We start from the raw sequence: 26,720 nt of genomic DNA on the forward strand, positions 1-26,720 counted from the left end.
CATTAAAGCTAAGAAAACTAAAATCCCTATAATTAATACTTTAAGAAACTGTTTAAGCCATGGGCCAATATTACCAAATAGTCCATCCAGCCAGCTGCCGAATGCATCATCAATTGCAATTTTCTTGGTATGCTCTTGCATCCACTCCAACTTCTTATGAATTGAATCACTGTGGTCGCTCAGATTGAAGCAGCACATCCCTTCAAAGTCCTTGCATCCGTGCCCTTGGGCCAGTAGCAGAAAGTCTATCGCAGCTCTGTTCTGGAGAACAGCATGTCTGATGTTATTAATGTCCATCAGGAGTTCCGACAAGACCATTGTGGTGACATTAGCTTCTTTCGCAGACCAACAAGCCAATCTCTCAATTTCTCTCAGCGCCTGGGCTGCAGCTACTCCTGGGGCTAAGATTGACGCAAAGATTCTGGCTGTGGGACCCCACAACTGAACCTCATCCCCACAATCCCGATCCAGATTTTTTATTGATCGTTTCTGGCGTTGCACTCGAACCATGCTTTTCATAACATTAATCACCGCAGAATGACTGGGAGCCAACAGTGTCAATTTTCCCAAATAACACGGACCCCCAACTGGATTCTTTGGTATCCCTTGCCAAGCTCTATCCCCACATATCAAGAATATACCCTTAGGAAGAGCTTTGGCTGTACCATTGCTCCATAATCCTTCCCCAGTCAAAGGTTCCTTCCGAGCACAACAACCAGAGCATGCTAGATTGTCAGGACCCCAATAGCATGAGATATTATAGTTGGACCCGTTAGGATGACGTACCACATGCTTCTGATTGTAAGAGAGCCAATTCCCACCCTCCTTTATGCAATGGTCTGCAAATGCATTCTCGGAGCCATCCCCATTGATAACAGTGATCTCTACCAATTCCGCTGACTCGCCAGTTGACATTGTACCCCCAACCCCAGAGATGGTTGTCGCTGAGTTAAGCACAGGCCAATCTGGTGGCCAGTCCTTTTTTGCTACCACCGTAACATCTGCCCCTGAATCAAGCAAGGCAGTGGTAAGGATGGAGCGAGGGATCTTGTCATATTGCAAATATCCCATATAAGTCAAGATTATATCGATTAGGGGGCGTTGGCTAAGATCCATAGTTAACGCCACCGTGGGCGAGAGATTTGGTCTCTCCCCCTGCCTGAGTTCGACGGGGTGACTGGCCCAACTTCTTGATCGTGGGAAGGACCCTGGGCCCAAGGTGCCTTCCCAATTTCGTTTCCCTGCGGCATGAGAGTAAATCTTCGGCAGAATCGGGCTTCATGACCCAGCTTCCCGCAGGCTTGGCATTTTTCTCTAACCTTATACCGTCTCTCTGGAGCTGTACACTGGTTCTTGTAATGACCTATCTGGCCACATTTAAAGCAGGGGTTCTTAGATTGATTATTTTGTGCGGTCATAACCGAAAGCCATGCCTTTGTCAGGCCATCACTGGGCAATGGTGTTGCTTGTTGTTTGTCCAGCACATACTTAATAATTTCACCCGGAGTCTCCAGATCATCAGGAGCCGCCCGAATGATATCTCTAATATTCTGATGAGACTTTTGCTTAAGACAATCTTTTATAACGGAAGATAATGCTTCCTTAGGTAGTTCTGATCCTTCTACTGCCTGTATCAATCGATTGGCAAATTCAGAGAATGTTTCTGAGGGACCCTGCTTTATCTCTGACCACGGGGAAACAGGTTCTGCTTTTCTTACAAAGTTTCTAAAAGCAGTAGAAGCCGCCCCCGTGGAGGCAAGTAATTCTCCCGGACGGAGGAGCCTAAGCTGCTTCTCTGCAGATCCAGCCAGATCTGCATCCGTTCCTAAAAGCCTCATTAAACTAGTTTTCGGATCTCCCTCCTTCCCATTCGCTGGGTGGTTCGGATCACAAGCAGTCTGTGCTACAACAGCCTTAAGTTGTACCGTCCACTCCTCCTTCCACACAGTAAACTGTACTGGTTCAAGGACAACTCTCATAAGGCTTTCAATATCATATGGCAGTAGGGGACCCGGGGCCATAAGAGCCTCAAAGGTACTCATAGTCATCGGGGACCTCAAGCCCTTTTTCTCAATTGCCTCTATAAACCGAGTCACTGCTTTCGCTTCCAAAGGCACCCAAACTGGTCCTTTCTTCTGGACGACTATCGGAAACACCGCCCAGTCCCGTTCCTTAAGCCCCAACCCTCTCATTGATTCACGGATATCCGACCAATCGGTGGGCTTGCGAGAATCCTCTCGCTCCTCCCTCCTCCGGGGAGACGCGACCAATTGGGTGGGGGTAGGCGGAACCTTTCGTTCCTCCTCTTTTTCCTCCCCCTTCTGGGGAGGCGGGACCGACAGGGCAGGGGTAGGCATTTCCTTTCTTTCCGTCCCTCTCTCCTCCCCCTTCTGGGGAAACGGGACCGGCAGGGTGGGGGCAGGCAATTCCTTTCTCTCCACCCCTCTCTCCTCCCCCTCCTCGGGAGATAAGACAAACGGGGTGGGGATAGGCAATTTTCTTTCCTCCGCTTTTTTCTCACCCTTCTCGGGACGAGATCCCTCCTCCGGAGGTGGGTCTGGGGGTGGCTCAACGCCTCCACGGCGCGCCTCCCCACACGACTCTCCCTCCCTCGGACAAATTCCATCCCCCTCAGGCGAGTAAAAGCTTTGCAAAGAGGGGTATAGGCGGGGATAATATGGTGGCGCCTCCCCAGATGACACAACTTCCGCCTTCTCTTCCGGAGTTGTTTCGGGCGCGGCCATGGCCATTGTGAAAACAGCCGGCGTGGCCGGCGCCATTTTGGGTGCAGAGTCGCCGCCAGAAAGCGATTCCTCCGCACCCCCCGGGACCCCGGACGTCCCAGTATCCAGACCAAAAACCCCAGTCGCGATGGCCTGGACTTGTTTCTCCTCCTTAGCGGCTTTAAGAGCACCCAGGACCAAACCCCAGGTTTTTAACTCCTCCGCTTTATACTCGTGCATTGCTCTATGGAGCATGGCAGCGGTGAAAGAATCCCACCGCTCCGAATCGAGCAGATTACTAGGGGAGGGTAAAATCTGCGCCACCTCCAAACAGGAGATGACGGCAGCTATATCCTTCTTAGAAGGAACATTTCTAACGCAGTGAGTTTTACAAACTCGTGATACTACCTTAATGACGGAATCCATTGTTTTTTCTGGTGCGCGACACCGTACGTCCTTGCACCCTTTGTATATACTCGAGACCTGTAGTCCCGCAGTCTTCCACGGTCCTCGTTTTCTTACGACCGAACCGCAGGTAGAACATCAGCTGCTTCAATTTCCGCCCACCGAGGCGCTTCTACGGGATCTAACCGTAGGACTTGCGTCCGCCACGCAGTTAGCCGTCGCACACTACCCCCAGGACGTGCCTCAGAGAGGGCACCAAATGTTACCTTAATCAAGTAACCTTAAGGAATCACGTCCTTTGTAATGTGCTTCCGACGGCCCCGTGGCCAAGTTACGCACTGCTTACACCAATGTGGTGGGTGGTAAAATGGCGTTTAATTAACCTCGTGAGTCCCTTATATAGGGCTCCTATTTCATCTAATACATATGCATTACTGAGCATGGGAAGACCTATCGCGTTACAGCACGAGATCTCGCTGATGCCTAATACAACAGGTGAAGTAAGGCATAGAAGCGCAAAGGTGCAAGCTCTGCTAAACCTGCACTAGGGAATTGTTTGTAGGCATGCACAAACTAGGCATCCCTCACTGAAGTGATAATTATCACAGAGATACTATGGGAACTAATTTTGGAATTGAAGAACCGCAATATTTTTGACCTCACTTGAAGGACAATGTCTTAAAGCCACTAAGAGTAATAGAAAAAAAGTAAAAATAAGTAAGAAAAAATGAATTCAATCATTATTTCCATAATTTTACACTGTTATGTTTTCAAGACATAGTTTACTTGTGATTTTTTTATCCTTGACAAATCATGTAGCATTTACTCTTCCTAAGTGAAATTTTGACTTTAAAAATTGCTTTTTTAGGCTGTGTTTCTACAACTTTAAGAGGCATCTGTTCCTCAGTATACAGTAACTGGCAGTGTTTGTCTAGGCTCATGAGGTAAAGAATAAAATGCCTGTTTAAATCAGCACTTAATTAATCTATCATTTTTTTACCCAGCATTACTAAGGGGGCAGTTAAGTAACTTCAGAGAAGAAAATAGAATCATAGAATCGCTCAGAATCATAGAATCGCTCAGAATCATAGAACCACGAGCAGACTGATCTAGTGGCTGTCAGCTCTTCCCTTAGCAGGGGTGTTGGAAAGAGACTTTAAAGATCATTTAATTCCAACCCCCCTGCCATAGGCAGAGGTGCCAGCTACTATATCAGACTGCCCAGAGCCTCATCCAACAGGGCCTTGAAAATTCTTGCTACTCTCTTAAATGATTGTAGCTGGTCATGTGACCACAGCTAGACAACTATCCTATACTATCCCAATTCCTGATAAGTTTGTGAAAGAACACAATGTAACTTTTTAACTTATTTGAAAACAAACTCATTTTCTGAAATGAAACCTCAGTTGAAAACTCACTATGGATAAAACACACACAAGAGTTTATATGTAAATAAGTTCTGGCTTACCGATTTTCTAGTTTTGTTCTTTCTTTCCTTTCATTAGAAAACAATCATAGTTACTAAGCGTGGCTGTCTTGCCTTGGTTTAGTCATTTCTGTTGAAATATTTACAGTATTTTGAGAGGAAAATCAGATCAACAACTTCAAAGCATTATAGGGATACATTATGCACAATTGCTTTGTTATTCATTACTGTCATCTTTACCCAGTTCTGCATTTTTATTATCTATACTGATTCAGAATTTCATAAAGCTTTATACATGACAGAAGTTTTAAAAATAAGTGTAATACATTATGTTTTTATCATGCATGATGCTCCCATTTTTTTCAGAAAGTTTGGACCTCTTGGTGGACATCCAATCCCATCAATTTCTTTAGCTTGAGTATTCTTATAGCTATGTTTTCATAGCATCTTTTTAACACTCTAAGATTTTAACACTTCCTGCTCCTGAATGCATGATTAACCACCTACAAAATCAGCATCTTTATAAATGAAGTACATGCTCATTCATTCATGTGAGAATTCTCACATTCAAGTGAGAACTATTTTAAAACTGCTCATTCTACTATCATTATTCTAAGCACAGTAACTTCTCCTTTTTCTGCTTTTTGTTCAGCAAGATCTACTCTCTTCTGGATTACAACTACATGACAAGTTAAAATTAAATCATAAAATTACCCTTAATGCTTTTAGTTTGCTGACAGCTATATCCTTTCTATACTTCCTCTTATTAATCACAATTTCCCTTATTATGTATGCCATCTGTAAGTAATGCCTCCTATTTATTTTCATGGAAACTACAACAGATAGAATAACACTATTTGATGGAGCAAATTTTCAGCTACAAAACACAGTTTTTCAACAGTCAGAGCCATTAGCTATGCATTTTTACCAGAGATGAACAAGAACCTGCATGTCACACTAATAAAAGTCTTCACCAACAGATCTAACCCACTGTTGCTGTCATCAATGCAGAAACACATCATCCATGGCCTCACTGTGCCAACATCCATTGTTTGGTATCCAGAAACATTCAGCAAATGTTAATGAATGTCAATGGGTGCAATATTTTCCACATGGGAAAAATTCACTGTCACATTTTTGGTTCACATGCAGTTCCTTGTCAGACGCCATTTTGTCAGACTTCTCCTCTGCTGCCATTTGTCACAGCGCACCCAAACATACTGGGATATTGGCAGGAAGTTCAGCCAGGGCCATAAACACTCCCATCTGACATTGTGGGCTAACATAATTAAATAGGAGACGCTGCTTTCAGAGCACCCCTCATAATAATGGTTAGTCCACAATAATATGCATCACCACTGATCCCCTTCAGACTTGTGTTTGGACTTCATGTATAGAATGTGCAGACAGAGATAACTATTTAGAACCTTAACTCTATCGTTAGCAGATTAAATTATACTAAGTTTCTTCTGTTTAGAATCTGCTGCCTATTTGAGCAATTGATAAATACAACTACAATTTATCAGTATTTCCAATCCACCAATTTTTGCTGGGGTATGGGGAAAGACATGTCAGTGACTTAATGTAAAACGTGAAAAACAAACAAAAAAAAGAATTAGGCCACTAATGGGAAGAAGAAAAAAAGGGGGTTAATCAAATTTGACCAACTTGGGTATTGATTACGAAGTCCTTTTGACTGAACTGTTTTTATTTCTTGGAAGATTTATTAAAAGAATATATATCTCTAGGCCATTTTTTCCTAAAAAGAATGAGCAGAAATCTTTTTTTTTTCTTTTTTCTTTTTTCCAGACATAACTGTGAATATAATTAGTAAGCAAAGCATTAGAAACATAAAAAGAAACTTTCAGAAACATGACACACCAGAGATCTAAAAACTATCCTCTTTTATTTCTTAACCTAACTAAACAGATGAAGAAGAAAAAGCCATGAGCACTTCCAAGCAAAGTTACTGAAGTTATTCAAGCTCTGTGTGGTTATTATTCTGGAGAAGATGAAAGAGGTGAAGAGTTCAGAAATATGTCATTTAATAAACAAAAAACCAATGTAATACAGTATGTTCTAGCATGTAACAGACTTGACAGTAACGGACTTGACAATTTATCCACATCTGTTATTATCTTGGTTACACTTCATGGGTAAGGAGGGGAACTTAAGATATCAAAACGTTTCCCTTCAGTAACTTAAGAGATGTCAATTTTCACATATTTGTTCACGTGTTTATGTCAACCCCCTACATATAGTCTAAGACATCACTGACTAATAAACTAATGTTTTTGTTGTAATTCTTTGTGCTCTGTACTGTATGTGAGCAAGGTGCCTAGACCTACAACAGAGAATCACTTTTATGTTTCCGGGGTGGAGGAGAAAGTTCAGATGTTACCACACTACGTCTAGATAACCTAGAGAATTAATCATATTATGTAACAGAAATTTCAACTGAAATTTAAAAGACATTTGTGTTCACCTTGTCATGCAGTAGTCTAGAAGATGTCCTTTGCCTCACTGGCATATGTCAAAAGTGCTTGCAGGGAAACATGAACATAAGAAACTCTGAAAAACTAAAAAAAACAGTTTCATCTTTTTTATTATTTTTTTTTTCCTAGGAAAAACAATTTATTCATGAAGTATATGTAGTGACAACAGATACTTCTCCAGTGTAGCTTTTTTTGGTGTAGCTACTGTTCACTGTACATTGACAAAATACTTTATTTATACTTGTGAATGTGCTCTGAATAAGAGAGCTTTCTAGATTTCTTTTGATTATAGAGAAATGTTAATACATTTTCATACCTGAAATTAACTGTAAGATGCTTGTGAAAAATCTGGTGCATATACTAAATTAATGTATCATTTAGTTGCAAAAAATGCTTATATATACTAAAATGGGAGCAAATCAAGTACTGTTACAATGCATACAAAACCCTACACAGAATACACTGAAGAGTTGAGACTTCAACTATTAAAAATAACGCAAGACTTTTAGTTACTGGTGTAATTGAAGCAACAATCTGTAATAATTTTTTTTCATTATAATTGCTTGTTAGTCTGCAGTGGAAAGCTGATAAAGGACTGAATCACTTTGTTGGGTGATCTGTCATACATTCATTGAGTGACAACTAAAGTACATCTAGAAAAAAAATAAAGATGTTACAACATACTGTCATTTATATTTATCTAAGTAACAGAAGAAAGAAAATCTATGCAACAGTTTAGATGAAACTAAATAAAAATCTATTGACTACTCACATCAAATGATTAACTGAAGTGTTAATATGTTAATCAAGTATTAATCTTATCTGAGAATTTCAACAGGGTAAGGAAAATAGGCAATCCTCCACAAGTCCTTCCCAATGAATTAAAGGTATTAAATATCATTTGATATTCTAGACATCTCTTCTAGCTTGTAATCAGACATTAAGTAACCAGGTGTTTATTATGGATGATTTCACGTACCTTTTCATAAGGTGCGCATTTCTGAATTCTCTGAAATGATAAAAGTCTAATCCTATTCTCGATGAAGATTTCTATGCTCTTCTTCACATTGTTCCGCCACGCAGTGCATATGTATATATTCATTCACATCAGTTCTCAGACAAAAGCATTCTCTTCTGCTTTCTTTAAAGGGTTTGTTTTTATTTTTATTTATTTATTATCACTGAATATTGAAAGCAATACTGAGAGACTATGGAGTTTGCAGTCCGGTTGTGGAATAAATCAATATCTCAAATGCACAGCATAACTTTTTCTTCCCTAGAAAGTAGGAGCTTATGTCCTGAATTTCTTGTTCTGTTCGATACAGAACTTAAAACAGAAAGCCTGGTATTGGTTTGCAACTAGAAGTACAGCTGCAGTGACAAACTAAACAGAACAGTAATAAAACTGTTAATTAATGTTTGAATTCTGTTTCTCTGGAGGATTTTTAAAGCTATAGTGTTTTATGAATGAGGAGTCAGAATGTTCCAACTTGAGGAAAAAGTTGAGTTCCTTCAACTTTTATTCCTAAATTCATAATGAGGTAGTATAACAGACTTTTGGAGGCTCACAAGTGCATCAATGAAGCAGTTTGAAGCAGAGAATACCCCGAGGAAACTTTTTTTCAGTACTTCCCAAGCAACACACCTTTTTTCTAAAATACTACTTTCTAAGGGACGTGTGGATTTCAGGCATTCTGTATGTTGTCTTATTTCCAGTAACTTTTCATGCACTGTGATTTACAAGTGTAGTTTTGCAGTGTAGTATCCTTCTCCCACATTTCACCATGAAGCTTTTAATTCCACAATCATGTCCCAGATGCACAGAATACTTTGTGACATCCATCCCATGTGGGCAGATGTTCCCAAACAGATTTCTCTGTTGTGAAGGAACTTCCCTTGGGTTTAGCACTGTCAGACTGCATTAAGAGCACATACAAAAGGTAAGAAACAGATGTGTAGTACTATTTCAGTTTGACATGCTGTTTGTCTAGCCTGTGTTTTCTACTGCTACTGCAACACTGAGCCAAGAGGCTAATGAATGGAGCCTGCAGAATAAATCGTTAACCTGTAACCTCATCCAGTCAGCATGCAGTCCATTAAGTTTGTACTCCTGTGATTCATGCTCTTATGTTTACTGCTACTGCTGCATTTGTTTCCATATATTTTTTTCCCAGTTATTATATAGTGTAATCCAAACTAAAATAGCAAGGTGCTGGAGAGGGAGATGCAGGGGTTGTGAGAGACAATTAGCGACCTGCCGACTTACTTGTGTAAGGATGACTGAAGCATCCCTTTCCCTGTGTCTCTTCACATTGATGGCCCCAGAGCACATCTGCGTCACATGGAAGGGAGGGGGCGGCTTGGCAAGAGGCACTGAGACACATAGAAAATTGCACAGTGAGGACCTTGACAGACTCACAGGCGTGATTCTCTCCCCAACCCCCCCCTCCTCCTACATACAGCATATATAAAGGAGCCCTGCTTTAACCCTGCACCAGCTCTCTGGCTTTGCCATCCCAGATAACTGCAGGCATGGGACTCCCCTGAGAAATGGGATGGGAAGGAGGGAGGTGGAGAGAGGCTTCCAGGTGACTTCTCCTCCTCCAACAACGCCCGGGCACGGAGCTCCAGGAGGCAGAGGAAGAACCACCTGCCTCCTGCTGTGGCTGCCGCTGCCGGTCCTCTCCGGCCGCCGGCTCCGCTAGCCCCTCTGTTCATCAAATTACCGTTTCTTTGCAATCTCTCTCACCCGCTCTTCTCTCGCAAGTGCCTGTCTCCCCTGAGAGGTGTCTCTCATTTCTGCCTCTCTCTCCACCCCTTTCTACTGATCACCGTGCAATTCTCGTCAGCTCTGGGCATTTCTTCCTCTCCCTTCCCTGTGCTGGGTGTCTCTACCTCCTCTCGGCTCTGTGCATCGCTCCATCCATCCTCCCTCTCTCTCCGCACTGGTGTGTGCGCGCATCTCCCTCCTGCCGGCGGTTGCCAGCCCTCGCCCTGCAGCGCTGCCCGGAGCAGCAGCCGCCGCCGCCGCCCGGCCCTGCCCGGCCGCCCTGAGTCCCGCCTCAGCCCGCGTTCTCCGCCCGCCTCGGCACCATGTCCGGCTCTGGCAGGAAAGACTTCGACGTGAAGCATATCCTTCGCCTCCGCTGGAAACTGTTCAGCCACCCCTCGCCGGCGGGCGGCCCGGCGGTGGGGGGCTGCCTGCCGCCCGACAGCAGCTTCGAGCACTGGGGGCCCAGCCAGAGCCGCCTGCTGAAGAGCCAGGAGAGAGGAAACGGCGCCTTCTGGAAGAAATCCGCCTCCTCCGCCTCCTCCTCAGCGGCCACTACCGCCAGCCCGCCCAACGGGACGCTCCTGCCCGCCGGCGGCCGGCCCCGCGGGGGGCACGGCCCGGGGCCTCCGCCGCCCCGCACTGTCTTCTACGTGGAGTCCCTGGAGGAAGAAGAGGAGGAGGCGGAGGCGGCGCCCGGCAGGATGGAGGTCGCCCGGGAGCCCGAGAAGCCCCTGGCGCCGCCGGAGCAGAAAGAAACGCCGAGGGGCTGCGCGGACGGCGGGGGCCCCGCAACAGGTGACGGAGGCGGGCACAGGTAGGGAAGCGCGTTGGCTCACCCTGCGCGGGCCGGGGGCAGCGGGAGGCCGTGCCCCTGCCGTGCGGCTGGGAGGAGCTACGGGAGCGGGGCGCGTGGAGGAAAGTTTGCTGGGAGCTGGGGTACGGAACTGCTCCGTTTAAGGCGCCGCGGTTTGTGGGAGAGAAGCGGGAGGGTGGCTTTGGGGTCCCGGGGGAGCGTGGTCTGCTGCGCTGCCAGCTCTAGTCACCTCACTTATGGAGAAGTTCACCGAAATACGAGTGTGAGGTGGTGATGTTCTGCGCTGTGAGGTGTCAGGTGACCGCTGAAATAGCCACGTCTTCTCTCTTGGAAGTCTCTCTCTAAATGGTGTTAAAGAAAGGTAAGGATTTAAGAGTCGTGAACCGAGTAATACCTGAGAAGACCTAAGAACCGGCAAGTTTGTAGGTTGTAGTAGCTTCACGTGGAATGTCTTTGAATGTTGAACCTTTTCTTCTCAGTCGCACTCCCCAGCACAAACAGAAATTAAAGTTATTAGGAGAGGGAAATGTTGCTCTGACAGAGCTTCCAGAAGTGCTGTCATATGAGGATGAGAAACTCTTCATTGGTTTAATTCTGACAGCCCAAGTTCCCAATGGCTATAGCAATTTTTTTGCTAGCTCATTTGTCACTTACTGCTTGTTCTGTGGAAAATAAACATACATTTCTATTTCTAAATAGAAAAGAGACATCTAACATTCTTATGCCAATAACTTCTGATCAAAAGTAAAATATGTCGAATACTTTATTTAGATAAAGAGATAACTGCATTTTTTATTATTTATTTATTTATTTATTAGATTAGCTGTACATATACATCAAATTCCAGCTTTTCTTTTTTTTTCCTCATAGAGCAAATTACAGAAGTGGGGAATATATTCTAATGTATACATTCTCTGCTTTGAACTCTAAATTGTGGGGTTCTTTTCAGAGTAACTGTATCATTTAAATGAATGTCGAGTAGCTGCTGAATGACAGTTTATGTTATAGGTTAAAAGGTCGCTGATGCTATAATTTCTGTAAAGACTGGAAGTTATACTGAACAAGAATCTCAGAATTGTAGAATGGCTTAGGTTGGAAGGGAATTCAAAGATCATTAGATGCTTATAGGATTTGGTAAAAAAAAATAAGATAAACTATGAAGAGAGGTAAGATAAAAGGTTCACTCTTCAAGGTTTCTGAACAAAATAGGTTAAAAACTGCTACAAATACAATACCATTGTATAGATTGTATATAATGAGCACTGCTGGGTGTCTTCAGAGATATACATACTGGCAGATGCTTATAGAGTTTTGATGGCACCACTTGATTTGTCCATAAGGGCTGACTTTCTAGAATGAACTCCCTCATAGTATCATAGAATCACCAACGTTGGAAAAGGCCCCCAAGATCATCCAGTCCAACCATCCACCTATCACCAGTAAATCATCCCGTCACATAAGTACATATCTGATTTACTCCTTGTGTGATTTCATAGCCCATTTCTTACATGTTTTTCATTAATGGCTAGCGAAACAACACATCTAATAATCAATAGCTATTAGACTTGTTGAAGCTGTATGCTAAAGTTTGCCAAAATTCAAAATAATGTAGATATCATTGTATTATTAATGAACATGCCACTTTGAAATATGAAAATGTTTAAGATATTTTATAGTCTGAGACTTCATTTTTGTTTTTCTGTCCAAGACCATTAAGTTTATGCATATAAATTTTGAATGCTCTGAGATTATCAAATACTGCAAAAATGTTGTTATGTTCTTGATTGCCCAGTGCCTACCTGATTCCGTGGTCCAAAAATCTTCCTGTGCCTCAACATCTGCTCTTTTTTGTAGAAGTTATCTTTTTGTAAATGATGCCAACTTTTCTACTTCATTATGGAGAAATATGATTGTATATTTATAACTGTACTTTAGTCCTGAATGATAGATGCTACCAGATATGTAAATAGACATACATTCTTAACTCTCAGCAAGCCTTCAGACTAACGTCTGCATTTTTCTGTACAGTGAGTATAAAATTGTTAGCTCATAGCCCCCCTCAGTATTTTGTCCTGAACACAGAGTCACAGAATCATACAATAATTGGAAAGAACATTAAAGATCATTGAGTTCTACCCCACAACTGTGGGCAGGGCTGCCACGCACCAGATCAGGCCACCCAGGGCTTCATCCAGCCTGGCTTTGAATTCCTGTAGAGATGGGACATCCACAGCTTCTCTGTGCACCTGTTCCAGTGCCTCATCACCATCTGAGCAAAACATTTTCTCCTAGTATCTAAATCTCCCTTTTTAATTTCAAACCGTTCCCCCTGGTTCTTTCAGTACGTATTTTACAGCTACTTTAAAACATATGAACTGTTGGGAAAATAACATTTTTGTTTTGTGAAAACAATGAGAATTCAACATGAAATGTACCCACAATATGTCAAATGTAGCAAACAGGAGATCTCCAGAAGTGTGGCGTTGGTAGTATGTAATATGAGAAGACAGTCAACAAAGTTTTGGCTTTATGTTGTTTCCTTTGCTCAATACCCATATTCTGTTCTGGAATTCTTTTTTCCAATAATATATGTATGCAGAACTCCCTTATTGGGGCTATTTGCAGTTAAATACTTCATTTTAATATTCTGGGAAATATGGAATTTATGTCATAGGATAGGAAGGTTGAGTTTTGTTTTATTAATTTGTTTTGGCGTGCTTCTAAAGAACATCCTGTTGGGTTAATTGTACAGATATTTCACATGTGTAAACAGGGTTGTATGGATAGTTCCACTGGCCTTAGGAAGACCTTTTATCATTATGCATGACACAGTATACTGAAGTAAGTGTTCTACATTCCATATATATTTGTTTTAAAAAAAAAAATAAATGTTTTATAGTGAGCAGTTAGTGTTAAAACACTGGTTGTTTGAAGCTGTTCAAAAGCCTACATATCAAATTGTTTTACAGCTTGCATGTCAAATTTCAAAATGACTGCATAAGAAATCTCATCAAAGATCCTGTTTTGATCTTAATTATATAAGAAAAAGCTGTCAGGAAAAAAAAAAATAAAAATCTATACAATGGATTTGCAATTAACATTTAAAGTCAACTGAGAAAAGCTTGAAAAATACCAGTTCCAAGATTTCCTATATATCCATCAGTTCCTGTGTATTTGTAATGGAGTTTTTGTGTGATCATGTTAGCTTTTTCTACATGACCTATTAAGCAACTCACAAAATGAATAGTACTCACTTAATAAGCAGACAGCATTTTATTCTTTCCTTGCTCATTGTGTGACAGAACGCCTTATTTGCTTTTAACTAATCAAACCTTTACTTTGATGACATAATTACTCATGAGCACCCACTACCGTTCCATTTATGGAATTTCCTAACATTGAAGTCTTAGGCTTTGCTTACCTCAAAAACTCCATTTCCCCCCTCCCCTCCAGATAGGTTTGTTTGCTCGCTTTTAGGAAAGAATGGAAATGGAAGAGAAGTCATGTGTTGTTATTTTGTCCTCCCTGGGATGCAGGTCTGAAACTTTTGGATTCACTGTCACTTGAGTCAGTAGAACAACTAATGACAGAAGGCAATTCTTAGCTGTGTGGATAATTACAGTCATGACTGTGTATGGTCTATGCAAAAGATTTGGGGATATGGCAGCTGAAGGGATAGAACTCTGTAGAACCTTCTGCTTCATTTGAGATTGTCATGGCACACTTATGCACTTCTCTTTTTCCCAAACTTAGTTCCATTAATTCCACTCTCTCTAAACTCTTTTTGTTCTAATTATTTGTTCTCCTTCTGGATCTTATCCTAGTCATGCTCTCCTTTACGTAGTCTCAACCTTTCATGACTATATCATTGAAATCCTAGGCTCTTCTCACACACAGTCTCACTTGTTTTTCTTGACTTCTCTTGTGATGTACTCTGCTATAGAACTGTCCTTTCTTATATTTTGTCCTAGATGCTTACACAAACCAAGTCCAACGGTCCTCTAATTGTTTAAAAACTGTTCAGACCTCTCATTTTCTGCCACTGTTTCCTTCTCTTAGTATTTCAGCATCCTTCAGAGCTTCCATCAGCTCCTTTGTTAGTTCTAATGGAATTCTTAGAGAATTTCCACTCCTGCATTCCTTCTGGTGCTCACTTTTCCCCTGTTCTTCTAAATTCTTTCCTGGACTGCTGCCAGGTTGATGGTACCATTTGCTGTATCTAATGGTCAGTAAGGCCCCTAAGTGTCAGTAATTTGGTGATGTGGTTTTATCTTATCTCTTAGGTACTCACATTAGAATAAGAGAAATTGTCATCCAGACATGTCTGTTTTCCTTCACTGAGTGTAACTTTAGTCTAGAATGACTAATTCATATATAAATGTTTAATTTGAATGTTTAGTATTCAAATAAATTTGAAAAAAAAAAAAAAAAAAGAAAAAAGAAAAAGAAGGACATAATCTGAAGTCTACGTTGCAAATTCAAACTGGTAGATTTTCGTACTATGAGTAAAGAGCATATACCTCACCCGAATGCATGCAAAGGTGCTGCTCTAAAAAATGGGGATAAGTAAATACACAAGAAACCAAGACTTAAAAGTTATTTTTGTTGTTGCTATCCATGTAATTTAAGTATCGGATAAAATTATATTCTTCAGCCATAGAATGTTCCAAGTTTGAAGGAACCCACAAGGATCACTGACTCCAGCTACCAGTTTCATGCAGGACTACCCCAAAATTAAACCATGTGTCTGTATGTATTGTCAAAATGCTTCTTGAATTCTGTCAATCTTTGGTGCCATGACCATTATCCTGGGCAGCCTGTTCCACTGCTCAACCACTATGTTGCTGAAGAACTTTTTCCAGATATCCAACCTGAACATCCCTTCACACAGCTCACGCAGTTTCCATGGCTCTGAGTGCAGAGAGTAGATATAAGCACCTCCACTTCTTTTGAGGAAGCTGTAGGCCACCATGAGTTCTTCCCTCAGTCTCCTCTGAACTGAACTGAACAAACCAAAGGAGCTCAGGAACTCCACATACATCATTAAGAAAAGGAAATGTTGTCTGCCCTTTCTGTAGTTAATGAGAAAGTGAGTACGGAGAAGAGTAGCATTTTAGATTCTTGTAGTTCTTAGATAGAAGAATAGTTTTTAGATTCTTGTAGTCATTCAAAAACTCCGTAATCTGGTAAAAACAGTGTTTTTATTACTAGAAGTGTGATGTACATGTATACATGTAGACATCTAAATTTGTATTATCTGCATTCTTTTAAATCACAATATGTGATAATGTAAAAAGTGGGTATGCATGCATATATGCATATATTTATGCATATATACATACTTTTTGCATTCCTATATAGTTATTAATAAATCAGTTATAGGTTTTTTTGTTGTTTCTGTTTGTTTTTTTCTGTGCTATTTTTGTGAGCAGTAAAATTCACTTACATAAGATAAATGGAACAAAATGGAGAATATCACTGGAATCTGTTAAATTCATAAGTACTGTGCATATAGGTTAATATACTCTTACTACTTGATCCTTGCTTTCTAACACCTACTTTTTATTCCATTGACATATTTTATTAGACATTGTTGCAAATGGCTTAAGAGATTGCTCTTTTATATCTCAGATTTGCATGTCTCAGGTGAAAACTTTTTCTTCTAAAACTTTTATTATAATCTCTTCACAGAATTTCCTAGTACATGAATTTCTCCACTCTTAGTTAGATATTGTCTGTCTTGTATGCTTTTTTTAGCAATTAGGATCCACAATCCATTCTTCCACTTACGTAGGCATATCTCATCTTTACACTTCCCTTTTTGCTATTTCATGTGGAATTTTTTGCATTGTACTTGTCCCAGCTGGATTGATATGCCTGTGTGCTTTAAAGTAGAAGTTAAGCCATAGGGGTAACCTTTGGTCTGCTCTTAATCAGGCTCTCAAAATCAGAGAACATCTAGCCTCGCCTAGTGTCTGTACAAAGATGCTTTTACCTTGAATCAGATAAATCAGTTCATGGGTTAAATATATATTTTACATGAAGCAGAATTTCTTAAATTGATTTGTTGAAATAAAATAGAAAACAAAGCATGAACATGAGTATTTAAATATCAAAAACAAATCAAAATACACTTGGGGAAAGTATTAAGACCTATTACTGTGTCGTATGTATGTAATTTGGAATTATTTGCTCCAGTTTACTACATTAAAATGAATATTAGAAATAAAACATTTGCTATTAGATCTCATTGGAAATAAGGCACTTTCTCTTTCATTCTTTGGCACTGTTTCAGTGCTTGCTATTATCTAAAAATGAGTTTGGAAGACAGAAATGTATTTTTTAAAAGTCCCTTTCAGAATCATTTCCTGAATCTAAAACAGTAATCTTTATCACGCTGAATTGATTGTCAATTATGGCACTTTCTTATTGCCTAATAGTGACTGGCTTCACTATGTGGAATGCATAATTCGTCATTCTTTTCTCTTTGCATCAGTCAAGCCTTCTGTTTTACTGCGTATTATCAACACTTGGATGATCTACCTTTTGTAATGCTTGGATTTGTCATCTATTGCTATCCTCCTTACCTCTCTAACCACATGGGAAACACAGCATTGTTTTTACCCCATAGTATCTTTTTTGCTGCTACTGTAGTGAAGCTTTGTGCAACGCTCAAAGAAGAGGCCAAAACACAAATAGAGGGTGATATTAATTCTGGACAGGTATAAACAGACATTTAAGCCATCTTATCTGAATATAGTTCTAGGTCTGAATCCTTCTTTGGATTCTAGTTGATACTTCTCAGCTTTGTAAATAGAGTGTTGTAGTATGTGGGGAGAAGAAATAAGGAATGCAATACAATAATAACTTCAGATTTGCAGTATCGTCAGTATGTGACAGTGCAGAATTAGAATCTAAAAGAACCCTGAAGAAAAAAAAGAGACAGCCTCTAAAAAGTGAATATAGAACAGTTCAACTTAGACTGCTGAAAGAATAATCAGGAAAAATACCCACTGGAATCACATGATCATGCAACACTTCTGTAAAAAAAAAAATTCAGTTGTAAAGAACAAGTAAAATATGAGTAAACAATACAATTCTGCAGCTTAAAAAATAACCAAAGGAATGTACAGACAGATGCATAACCTGTGAAACAATCTGATTTGGTAGAGTTTCAGCCCCACTTTACTGTCTTTGGAGAAATTCCAAGTAAAAATCCTAGAATTTTAGGAAACACGGCATACAAAAAAATTGCTGTAGTAAACATATTTTCCTTTTTCATTTGATAAAAGTATTGATCTATTTCTCTTGTGAAGGGAATATTGGGAGAAGACTTAAAGGGCTTAAATTGCAATCAGACATTCAGCAGTTAACAGAATCTATAGATAGTGAAGCACCAGAACAGATTCCTGGGAGCCTAGTGGACTGCTTAATGTAAGTGATTAAAAGAAAGGCCAGACAAACATCTGCCAAACATGATGTGTCTAAGAAGGACAGCCCTTTTTCTTTAAAGCAGGAAGAGTATCAAGTAATCTTTCTTGAAAAATCAGCCTGTATCTTTCTGTGAAAAGGTTTGCTCCAAATGCTGGTAGTTTTTAAAAAATGCAAACATTTTGTATGGGGATTAAAAGTTTATCATCTTTTTTATGTGCAAGACTCATAATTCTCTTACACTAAGAGAGTACAGAGCATTGAGACAGCAACTTGAGAACAGAACATCTAATCAAGGAGACTGCTGTTTGACGTGTCCTGTTTTGTCTGTAGTGGTGATTGGGAATTGTGTCAGAAAAAAAGGAAGAGAAAGGGAAGAAAGGAATTTGTGTTGCCTTCTAAAAGTCATCCTCCTGAAAGTGGAAATCATCAGAGGGTTTCCTTCCAAATCTCAGTGATACGGAACTGATACAGATGCTTCTTCAATCTTTTCTCTGCCATTGAACTTAATTCCCTTATGCATTAAGACGAACATTTCTAAAACATTAATGGAAAAGTTTAAGCTACGGAAAAACTGAGAAATAACAAGAATATTTTATCACAAGCGTGAATTTTGGGAAGAATGGATTTTTAATTTTAATTTTGTTATTAATTGCAAAGTAATTGTTATATTACAACAATGGATGGCTAGGCATATGTGAAGTCAAATATCTTCACTCTTCAGAGTCTTTTGTCCTAGCCTGTCCTAGTATTCTAAATAGAGCCACCTATAATTACTGTGCAGTAGGAAAAGCTCAAAAATACTTCAGGGTTTTTATTTTGGTTTGTTTTGGTTTTCATGTTAGCATGTGAAAACATCAGTTGAAAAAAAAAATATAACAGATGGTTTGTGCATTCTGTTACAAGCAGATGATAAGTGCTCTGACTAGTATTGTGCAAATAATATTGTTTGCTAAAGGTTTTGAAGAGAAGTATGAAAGCAGCTTAAATGAAGCAGAAAAATATCAGCATGTCTGTTTTTACATGGGAAAAGTTGAAGTATCTACACATTTCAACATCTGCACTGTTTTACGTTTCTATCTGTGTAGATAGGATGGAAAACAGGAAACTACTAATTTCAGAAGCCACAACATGGTTCTGTTCTACAAATTTCTAAATCTTTTTGAATGCAGTTATTTATCAGAATGGAACCCTTCAGTTCATTGCATGATGCATATTTTTTCTTGGCAATGCTTCTCCCCTTCTGACCATATTGAATATCAAATAGATAGTTTTAACGGATACTTTATTAAATTATTTTCATTTCTTTTTATTTTTGATGTTTGGTCATTACTTATTCTATTTTTATTTTTATTTTTCCCCCTTTTCATAACAATAGATTTTTTATACATACTTGGTATAACATTGCCACCACCTAGGATCTAATCTGCTTTACAACTTTACAGCTTTTCCATATTTCTTGTCCTTTTTACAAATATGCTTAATTATTGTTAAATTAAAGCTTCTAGATTACTATCAACATAGTATTTCAAGCTTAATAGCCCTTGCTGCTACAGAATACTCAGTAAGATGTAGCCTCAAAGGGGAATGAGACATATTATTATTTTGTATCAGAAAATACCATTTTAGTTAAAAGCTTAACAGGGCCAAAAGAGCTCTACTGTTCTTCCTCTAAGACTGTAGTTTCAAAATATCTATTGGTCCTGCTGTATGACCTTTTAAAATGGCATTTCTTCTAAAATCTCTACATTTCATCACAAATTAATTTAATGAAGCATGATAAGAAAAGTTTCTGGGAATAGAACAATCTGTAGGTATTACATTATAATTAGAATATTTTGGGCAAATGAGATTCATGCTAGAGAAACTGTGCTAATTGTTAGTATCCTGCTTGGATCTGCAAAGATTTTTCATTGTGGTAGTATTGCTTGTTGGATTATCAGAACCAAAACAATTTGTCAACTTTGCCAAATTTTTTTGGATAAAACTGCTGGCAGTTAACATCAGTGCAGCTATTTTAGGCTCATTTTTACAATGATGTATTCATTCACTAATAGGATTTTGACCAATTTACTTTTGTTAATCTAAAAAATAAGACATCTAGTCCCGTGGTCAACTAGCTAATGGACTTACCAATTTATTAATAGGCCTAACAATTGTATGCAGTTTGACTGGGTAAAGAGAATGTGGGATCTGCTTCTCAGAAGGAGTTTTCTATCTGCGTGATGAAATTATGTGCATTAGTTAAATAAGGAATAGCAGAAATTTGTTAAGGAATGGTCCAGATAGAGCATCAAATAGTTATGCAAGTAAGAGAGGATCCAAGTATTAACGGAGGGTTCAAGTATTTGGATGAACTTAAGTTACTTTTACTCAAGTAGTACTATCATTAACCTTCTTTAGATGCACTACAGAATTAAAGTGGACAGGATACCTTTATGAAATTAAATAAATAAATAAATATTCATTTGTTCATATTTCAGAACGAAGTAGAATATTGACAACCAAGTCTTGGTTAAAAACTAGCGTGCCTTATTGCACTGGAGATTGTTGAGACTCTTTAATATGAAACTGATTGGAAATCAGAAGAATTATTTTTTAACTGAGGAACAAGGGAGCTGAGAAAGTATAAAATAAAACAACATAAAAAATAGCTGTGAGGTAACAGTGAACTGCTGCTTCATGGCAGTTTAATTCATTTTGCTTCAAAGCTACATCAATTGAGGAGCATTTGCAGGGACAGTTATTGTATGTCAGTGGAGAGACAGTGATATCTTATGATAGGTCAGCTTGTTCACTTGCTACCATCTACCATCTGTCCACATCCTAATACTGAAAACTCTAAATGTTGAGTTTCATTTTATTCAATATAACTGAAAAGTGAAAAATATTAGTTGTCTTCTTTTATCCAATATTTTTGATTTACATCTAGCTTAGCATCCATGAACCTGAAAGGAGCTGGGCTTGGAAGATATGGATGGTTCAGTTTGCTCTAAAACTTGTGAGGCGCTCCATGTTAGTTGTATTTGAAGAAGATATAATTCTATATAGGGTTTGTTGTTTTTTATTGTTTTGTTGCTTTGAAGAATATGAGGTCTGAAAGAAACAGAATATTAATTTTGGTGAGGAACTAAAAGTTCAGTGCTTTCTTATAGAGGCATTAGTAGGTTTTTGTATTACAAGGGGAACAGTATCACCATTCACTACAGAATACTGCATTTCATTTTGGTGACTTATTTTGCTGTATCTTCCTACACTCTTTATAGCTGATTGAGAAACACATGCTTATTAAGTCAGCCACTGTCAAGCTGACATACATTGATGATTGAACGTCTGTTGTGAAATTGAATGGATCATGCTTCAGAAGTGCCTGGATGTCTGTAGTGCACATCCCAAATTTCCATCAGAAAATTTATAGAATACTTTTATGCTATATATGCATATGCAGTGTAGAATAGACAAGGGTGAAAAAGAATCTGAGTATTACCTTTCTGATGTGTTTCACAACAAGGAAGGCAGAATGAACTTGATCAGCTTAAGGAAAATGATAGGAAGAATTAAAAGAGAATACACAGTTGAAGCAAAAATAAACTTTCACAGAGTTACTTGAAATTACAGCTACAGCTACAGAGACTTTAGGATAAAAATGTAACTCAATTTGCAGAAGGGTCTAATTAAAAGGTGAAAGAGGACAAGAATTACACATCACAGATCTTTATAATGGAAATTCTTATACCTGTAAGTTTGCAATAAAAATTGGAAATCTCAGAAGATAAGTATGAAATTTTAAGCTACTTTTTCAATTGAAAGTGATAGTTGCAATCCGGTAAACATTTATATTCTAGGACTAGAGGAATGGTTTTAGGACTAGAGGGAATGGTTTCAAGCTGGACATTAGGAAATAATACTTCTCAGAAAGGGTGGTGAGGCACTGGAATGGACTGCCCTGGTAGGTGGTGGAGTCGCCGATCCTGGGGGTGTCCAAGGAGCGACTGGATGTTGTGTTGAGGGACATGGTTTAGTGGGAGCTATTGGTAATAGGTGAACGGTTGGACTGGATGATCTTTTAGGTCTTTTCCAACCTTGGTGATTCTATGATTCTGTGATTCTATGATATGGAGAAGGTTTCTTTTTTTAAATACTACTTTATATATATATATATATATATATATATATAACTGAAGCACTTGCATTCATCTATTCATATTATGTTAGAAGTGCTTAAGAGGTGTATGTAAGAATTTCATATGGAGGCATTGTGGATGAACATTTCTGAATTTATACCAACTGCACTGAAGTTAGAGTGTACTATAGCTATTGACAATTCAACTACTAACTGCAGTTAAAATATATCCTACCTTTAGTGAACAGTAGTGCCTTATCAGATTTTTGGATTGGTCAAGACAAACTAATTGTAATTCTGAAGACATATTTGTAATAATTTCATTTTGTTAGAACTTAAAGGTTATTTTCCTTTTCTTTTTTTTTTTTTTTTTTTTCCTTTTACATTTTTTTTTTTCTGCCAAGAATATGCCAAAATTAAATACACTGTGACCAAAACAAAGCAAAAAAGCCTTGTGAAACAGAAAAGCGTTTCTGCGAAGCAGTAAGGAAATGTGCATTTCTCCCCTTTTTAGTAGATGTACTTTCCCTCCTTTAAGAAGAACATCTCACAAGCTCAACTCTTGTCTTAATATTTTATAACCTTAAACCTTATAAAAGTTTAACTCTGATATAAAAGTTTAATACATAGCAGAAGTTAGATGCTGAATAAGAATGTTTTGAAAGGGATTCTTCAGCACAAAGAAGAAAGCACTGAAGTCATTTGTGAATTTTTCATGTTTGGAGAACATGAAATGCATGTTTCTAATGTCAGTTAAAAATATCATCATTCAGAGATAAATGAATTTTGAAATAAGCAACTCTAAAATTTTTGTCTTCCTGATAGTATTTTGAAAGAAAACGAGTAAGAGGAAAATGATTAATTTGTTTTTCAGATTGAAGTCTTTGTGAGCCCCTCTCAATGTGCATTTAAATAGCATCATTTGGATTAGTTTCCACTTAACTGCAGCTGTATATACCATGCTGCTTCACTGCAATGATTCCACTAAAACTGAACAAGGGCAAACCTTCTATGAAAGCTCAGGTGAAGGCTTATCCGTGTGACAAGAAGTCTATTAGGCATGGCTGGTTGGAGATAGCCACAAGTAAGGTGCTTAAAAATGTGTTTTATGGTCCCATATTAATACAAGTTTTCTTAACTACATGATTAATAGTATTCAGAATTTTTGTTTTCAATTCTCGTATGTAGCTTCAAAGACTGAAATGAGAAACATTTTATTTTGATCTGTCTTTACTTCCTCTTCATGCTTCAATTACTCTGTAGACTGCAGTAGTGTGAAATACAGGTCACCTATCCACTGACTGTGCAAGCCAAGGAGAGCATTAATGTAAGAATTTTTTTCAGAACAAAGAAATCAGCTTCCCAAGTGATCTTTCTTTTTTTCTGTCTGTCTGATTTCTCTGCCTTGCTCATTTCCTTTTCCTTCTCATTCCATAGCATCATGCTTTGTTGTTATTGTTGCCTCATGAAAACATTACTTTATAAGCTGTGAGAACATACATAGTAAAATCTCCAGTCATGACAAATGACTCAAGTCGGTCTTTCCTATTATGTCCAATTAGTGGTTGCAGTATATACTGATCTGTAAGGAAGAACAGAGTGTAGCTTCTGCAGAAAATTATGTTATTAATTTTTCCTCAAGTAAGTCACACCATCACAAACAGTTTTGTCTTTCTGATTATTCATAAAATCTCTACTTTTGGTTTTCTATAGAAGTAAAAGTTGCCTAGATTACTGAAAACCTACAGGATTTTCTTCAGATTCTAATTTGTTTGCGTACAGATTTTCACAGAATTTCACACTCAGAGGATTTGATTAGAGAAAATTATAAAAAATTGACTCTTCATTTGGAAGGAGTGTAGTTAAAAGATACTACCAGTAACTGACTTCCTAAAGGAATAAACAATTCATTAAAGACAAAGCTAGGAATGACAAGCCAAGGCATCATCTTAAATCTATGGCATATAATTCAAGAGATGATTGTAAGAAATATTTCTGTTAAATCCAATCAGTGTCATGGCATGCTGTGTATTATAGGGCACATTTACACAAAGAGATTGTTTTTCCATTCTTGCAGAATACAGATGCTGAAAAGCTGTTGTAAACAAACAAACAAACAAAACAAACAAACAAACAAACCATAAAACTCTGTATTTTGTGATTAAGTACCAAAACAAAACAAAACAAAACAAAACAAAACAAACAAAAAAAAAAAACAAAAAAAACCCAAAACCCTTTATGATGAGAGTAAAATTACAATGTTGAACAAAAAATAGGATTAAGATTAAAGATTAGCATAGCACCTTTTTCTTTTTTTGTGAAGTTAAACACATGCTGGCTGTGTTGGCAGATTTTTGGCATGCACTGCACATGTAATATTGAAATATAGCTGGTTATAGACGTTAATCTTAGCAAAATTTTACATTTGATTACAGGCTCCTTTCATAATAAAACCTAAAACTGAATTCCCCTCTTGTTTTCCCTTTGATATTTCAATGACGTTTCTGAGGAATTAGCCACAGTTAATTGAGCTTTTTTTCTAAGTGATAAGAGACAATGTAGAATCTATTGATTTTTATGTGTTTGGATTTTTCTCCCATCTCTTTGTAAAATTATTAATACTGAATTTCATCTAGTTTTTTAATATTGAAATATATTTTTCATGCATTAAATAATGTTACTCTTACATCTTCATGGTCAGATTTATTCTCCTTAATAATTAAAATGAAAGAGTTTGCATTCTTATTTTGCTTAGGTAGATGCTTAACAACAAACCCAGCAATGCAGGTTCTTTAGGGGTGCCTCTCTATGTAAATAAATCTTTTTTATGAAAAATGACCAATTATTCCAATCCTTTTTTTCTATACTTTAGCTAATTATTGATTCATTAAAAGTCTAATTTTTTCCTTTATAACAAGACAGGTTCTTTCAGATACTTTGGCGGAAGAAGTTAAAAGATTTATCAGAAAACAGAGTAACTACTGCTCATTTCATATTCACAGACTTGATAATACCTTTAGGTAAAACTTGTAAAGGCATTATTGCTTCTACAGAAGCTGGTTTGATATTTCCAAAGATACCTCATGTATACGGGTATATATTAATGATTATTATTACATTTTTTTATCAGTTCCCTTGGAACAGAATACATATAGTGGGGTGAAGTTGCTTTGAAAGTTGGTGCCACATCAGGATCTCCTGTCCATTATTCTGATATCACAGCTGATTTAAATAACAGCTTATGCTATAGAACAAGCATTTTACTAAAAGTACTCTGCTCTCTTGCTAAATCTGAAGCTTCATTCAGGAAATATCTTGATGAAAACTTAATGTTCCAGTAATTTACATAAGAATGTATTTGTTTTCTTGAATAAGAGCTTACAGTAATGGCATTTTAGTTAAAGGCTTTGTGACCAATCCACAGTTATGACCAGTCCACTGTTGTGGGTTAACTTTGGTAGGCAGCTCAGCACTACACAGCTACTCGCTCCCTGCCAGTGTGGTGTGAGAGTGAAGGGTAAAAGTAAGAAAACTCATGGGTGGAGGTGAAAACAGTTTAATAGGTAAAACAAAAATTGCACTTTCTGTCAAAAATAGAACAAGGAATTAATTCACTACTTCCCATATGCAAGCAGATGTTTAAGTCATTTCCAGGAAAGCACGTCTCTGTCATATTTAGTAGTTTCTTACAAGACACACACGATTACTCTGAAAATCTCTCATCTTTCCAGCCCCTCATCTTTCCTGTTTCTGTTGCTTTTATTGCTGAGCATGACATCATATGGTATAGAAAATATATAGAATATATATATTGTATTATATAATATATAAGGAAAGACAATAATCTATATATGGAATATATATATCTTTGCTCATTTGGGGTCAGCTGCCCAGTCTCTGTGTCCTCCTAGTTTCTTGTGCATCCCACGACTCCTTGTTATCATGGCAGTGTGAGAAGCAGAATAGACCTCAACTGCGTGAAATCAATGCATAGTAACAACCAACCAACCAAACAAACAAAAATATATTGTCAGCTCTTTTAGTTGAAATTTCATCGTACAAATGACACTGAAGAAAATGAACTCCATCTTAACCAAAAGCAATACAGAGGCTGAAAGCAAGGCTTCCCCATTCTCCTAAACAAGGTGAGAGTACAAGTTCCATGCCTGTCTGCCTTCTTCATATTTATTCACAGTGGAGCCCATGGCTCTACTGACGACTAACCACACCAAGATGAGGAATGAAGGTGAGGAACACAGGAACTTCCTATAGTAGCAGTGAGAAAATATGAATATTTCTAGATCATCTCATTGTTTAAAATGTATTACAAAACAATAATTCAGTGTGATGAATCAAGCCTTTCCTCTCTAACTCCTTTAGCATTCTGTGTCCTTCAAAGGGAGATGAATAAAGAGAGAGAGGGGGAAATACATGGTCGTGCTATTAAGAAGTGTACAATCACCATTCATTTGTGGAGATCTAGAAAGATTGAGAAATTATTCCCAGCACTCCCGGCACACATTTCTTCTA

At 38.3% G+C, this 26,720-nt stretch overlaps 1 protein-coding gene across 1 annotated transcript in view; it reads left to right on the forward strand.

Annotated features, from left to right (window-relative positions):
- Positions 1-9,575: 9,575 nt before the first annotated feature.
- The window catches only part of KLHL1 (kelch like family member 1), a 181,724-nt gene continuing 164,579 nt past the window's right edge, over positions 9,576-26,720 (forward strand). Inside the window, exon 1 of the mRNA XM_072355084.1 lies at positions 9,576-10,636. Coding sequence (XP_072211185.1) covers positions 10,143-10,636 — 494 coding nt within the window. The 5' untranslated portion in view covers positions 9,576-10,142. The remainder of the gene's footprint in view (positions 10,637-26,720) is intronic.

This window comes from Excalfactoria chinensis, chromosome 1 (assembly GCF_039878825.1).
Source record: "Excalfactoria chinensis isolate bCotChi1 chromosome 1, bCotChi1.hap2, whole genome shotgun sequence".
In the NCBI taxonomy this organism is placed as follows: domain Eukaryota; kingdom Metazoa; phylum Chordata; class Aves; order Galliformes; family Phasianidae; genus Excalfactoria; species Excalfactoria chinensis.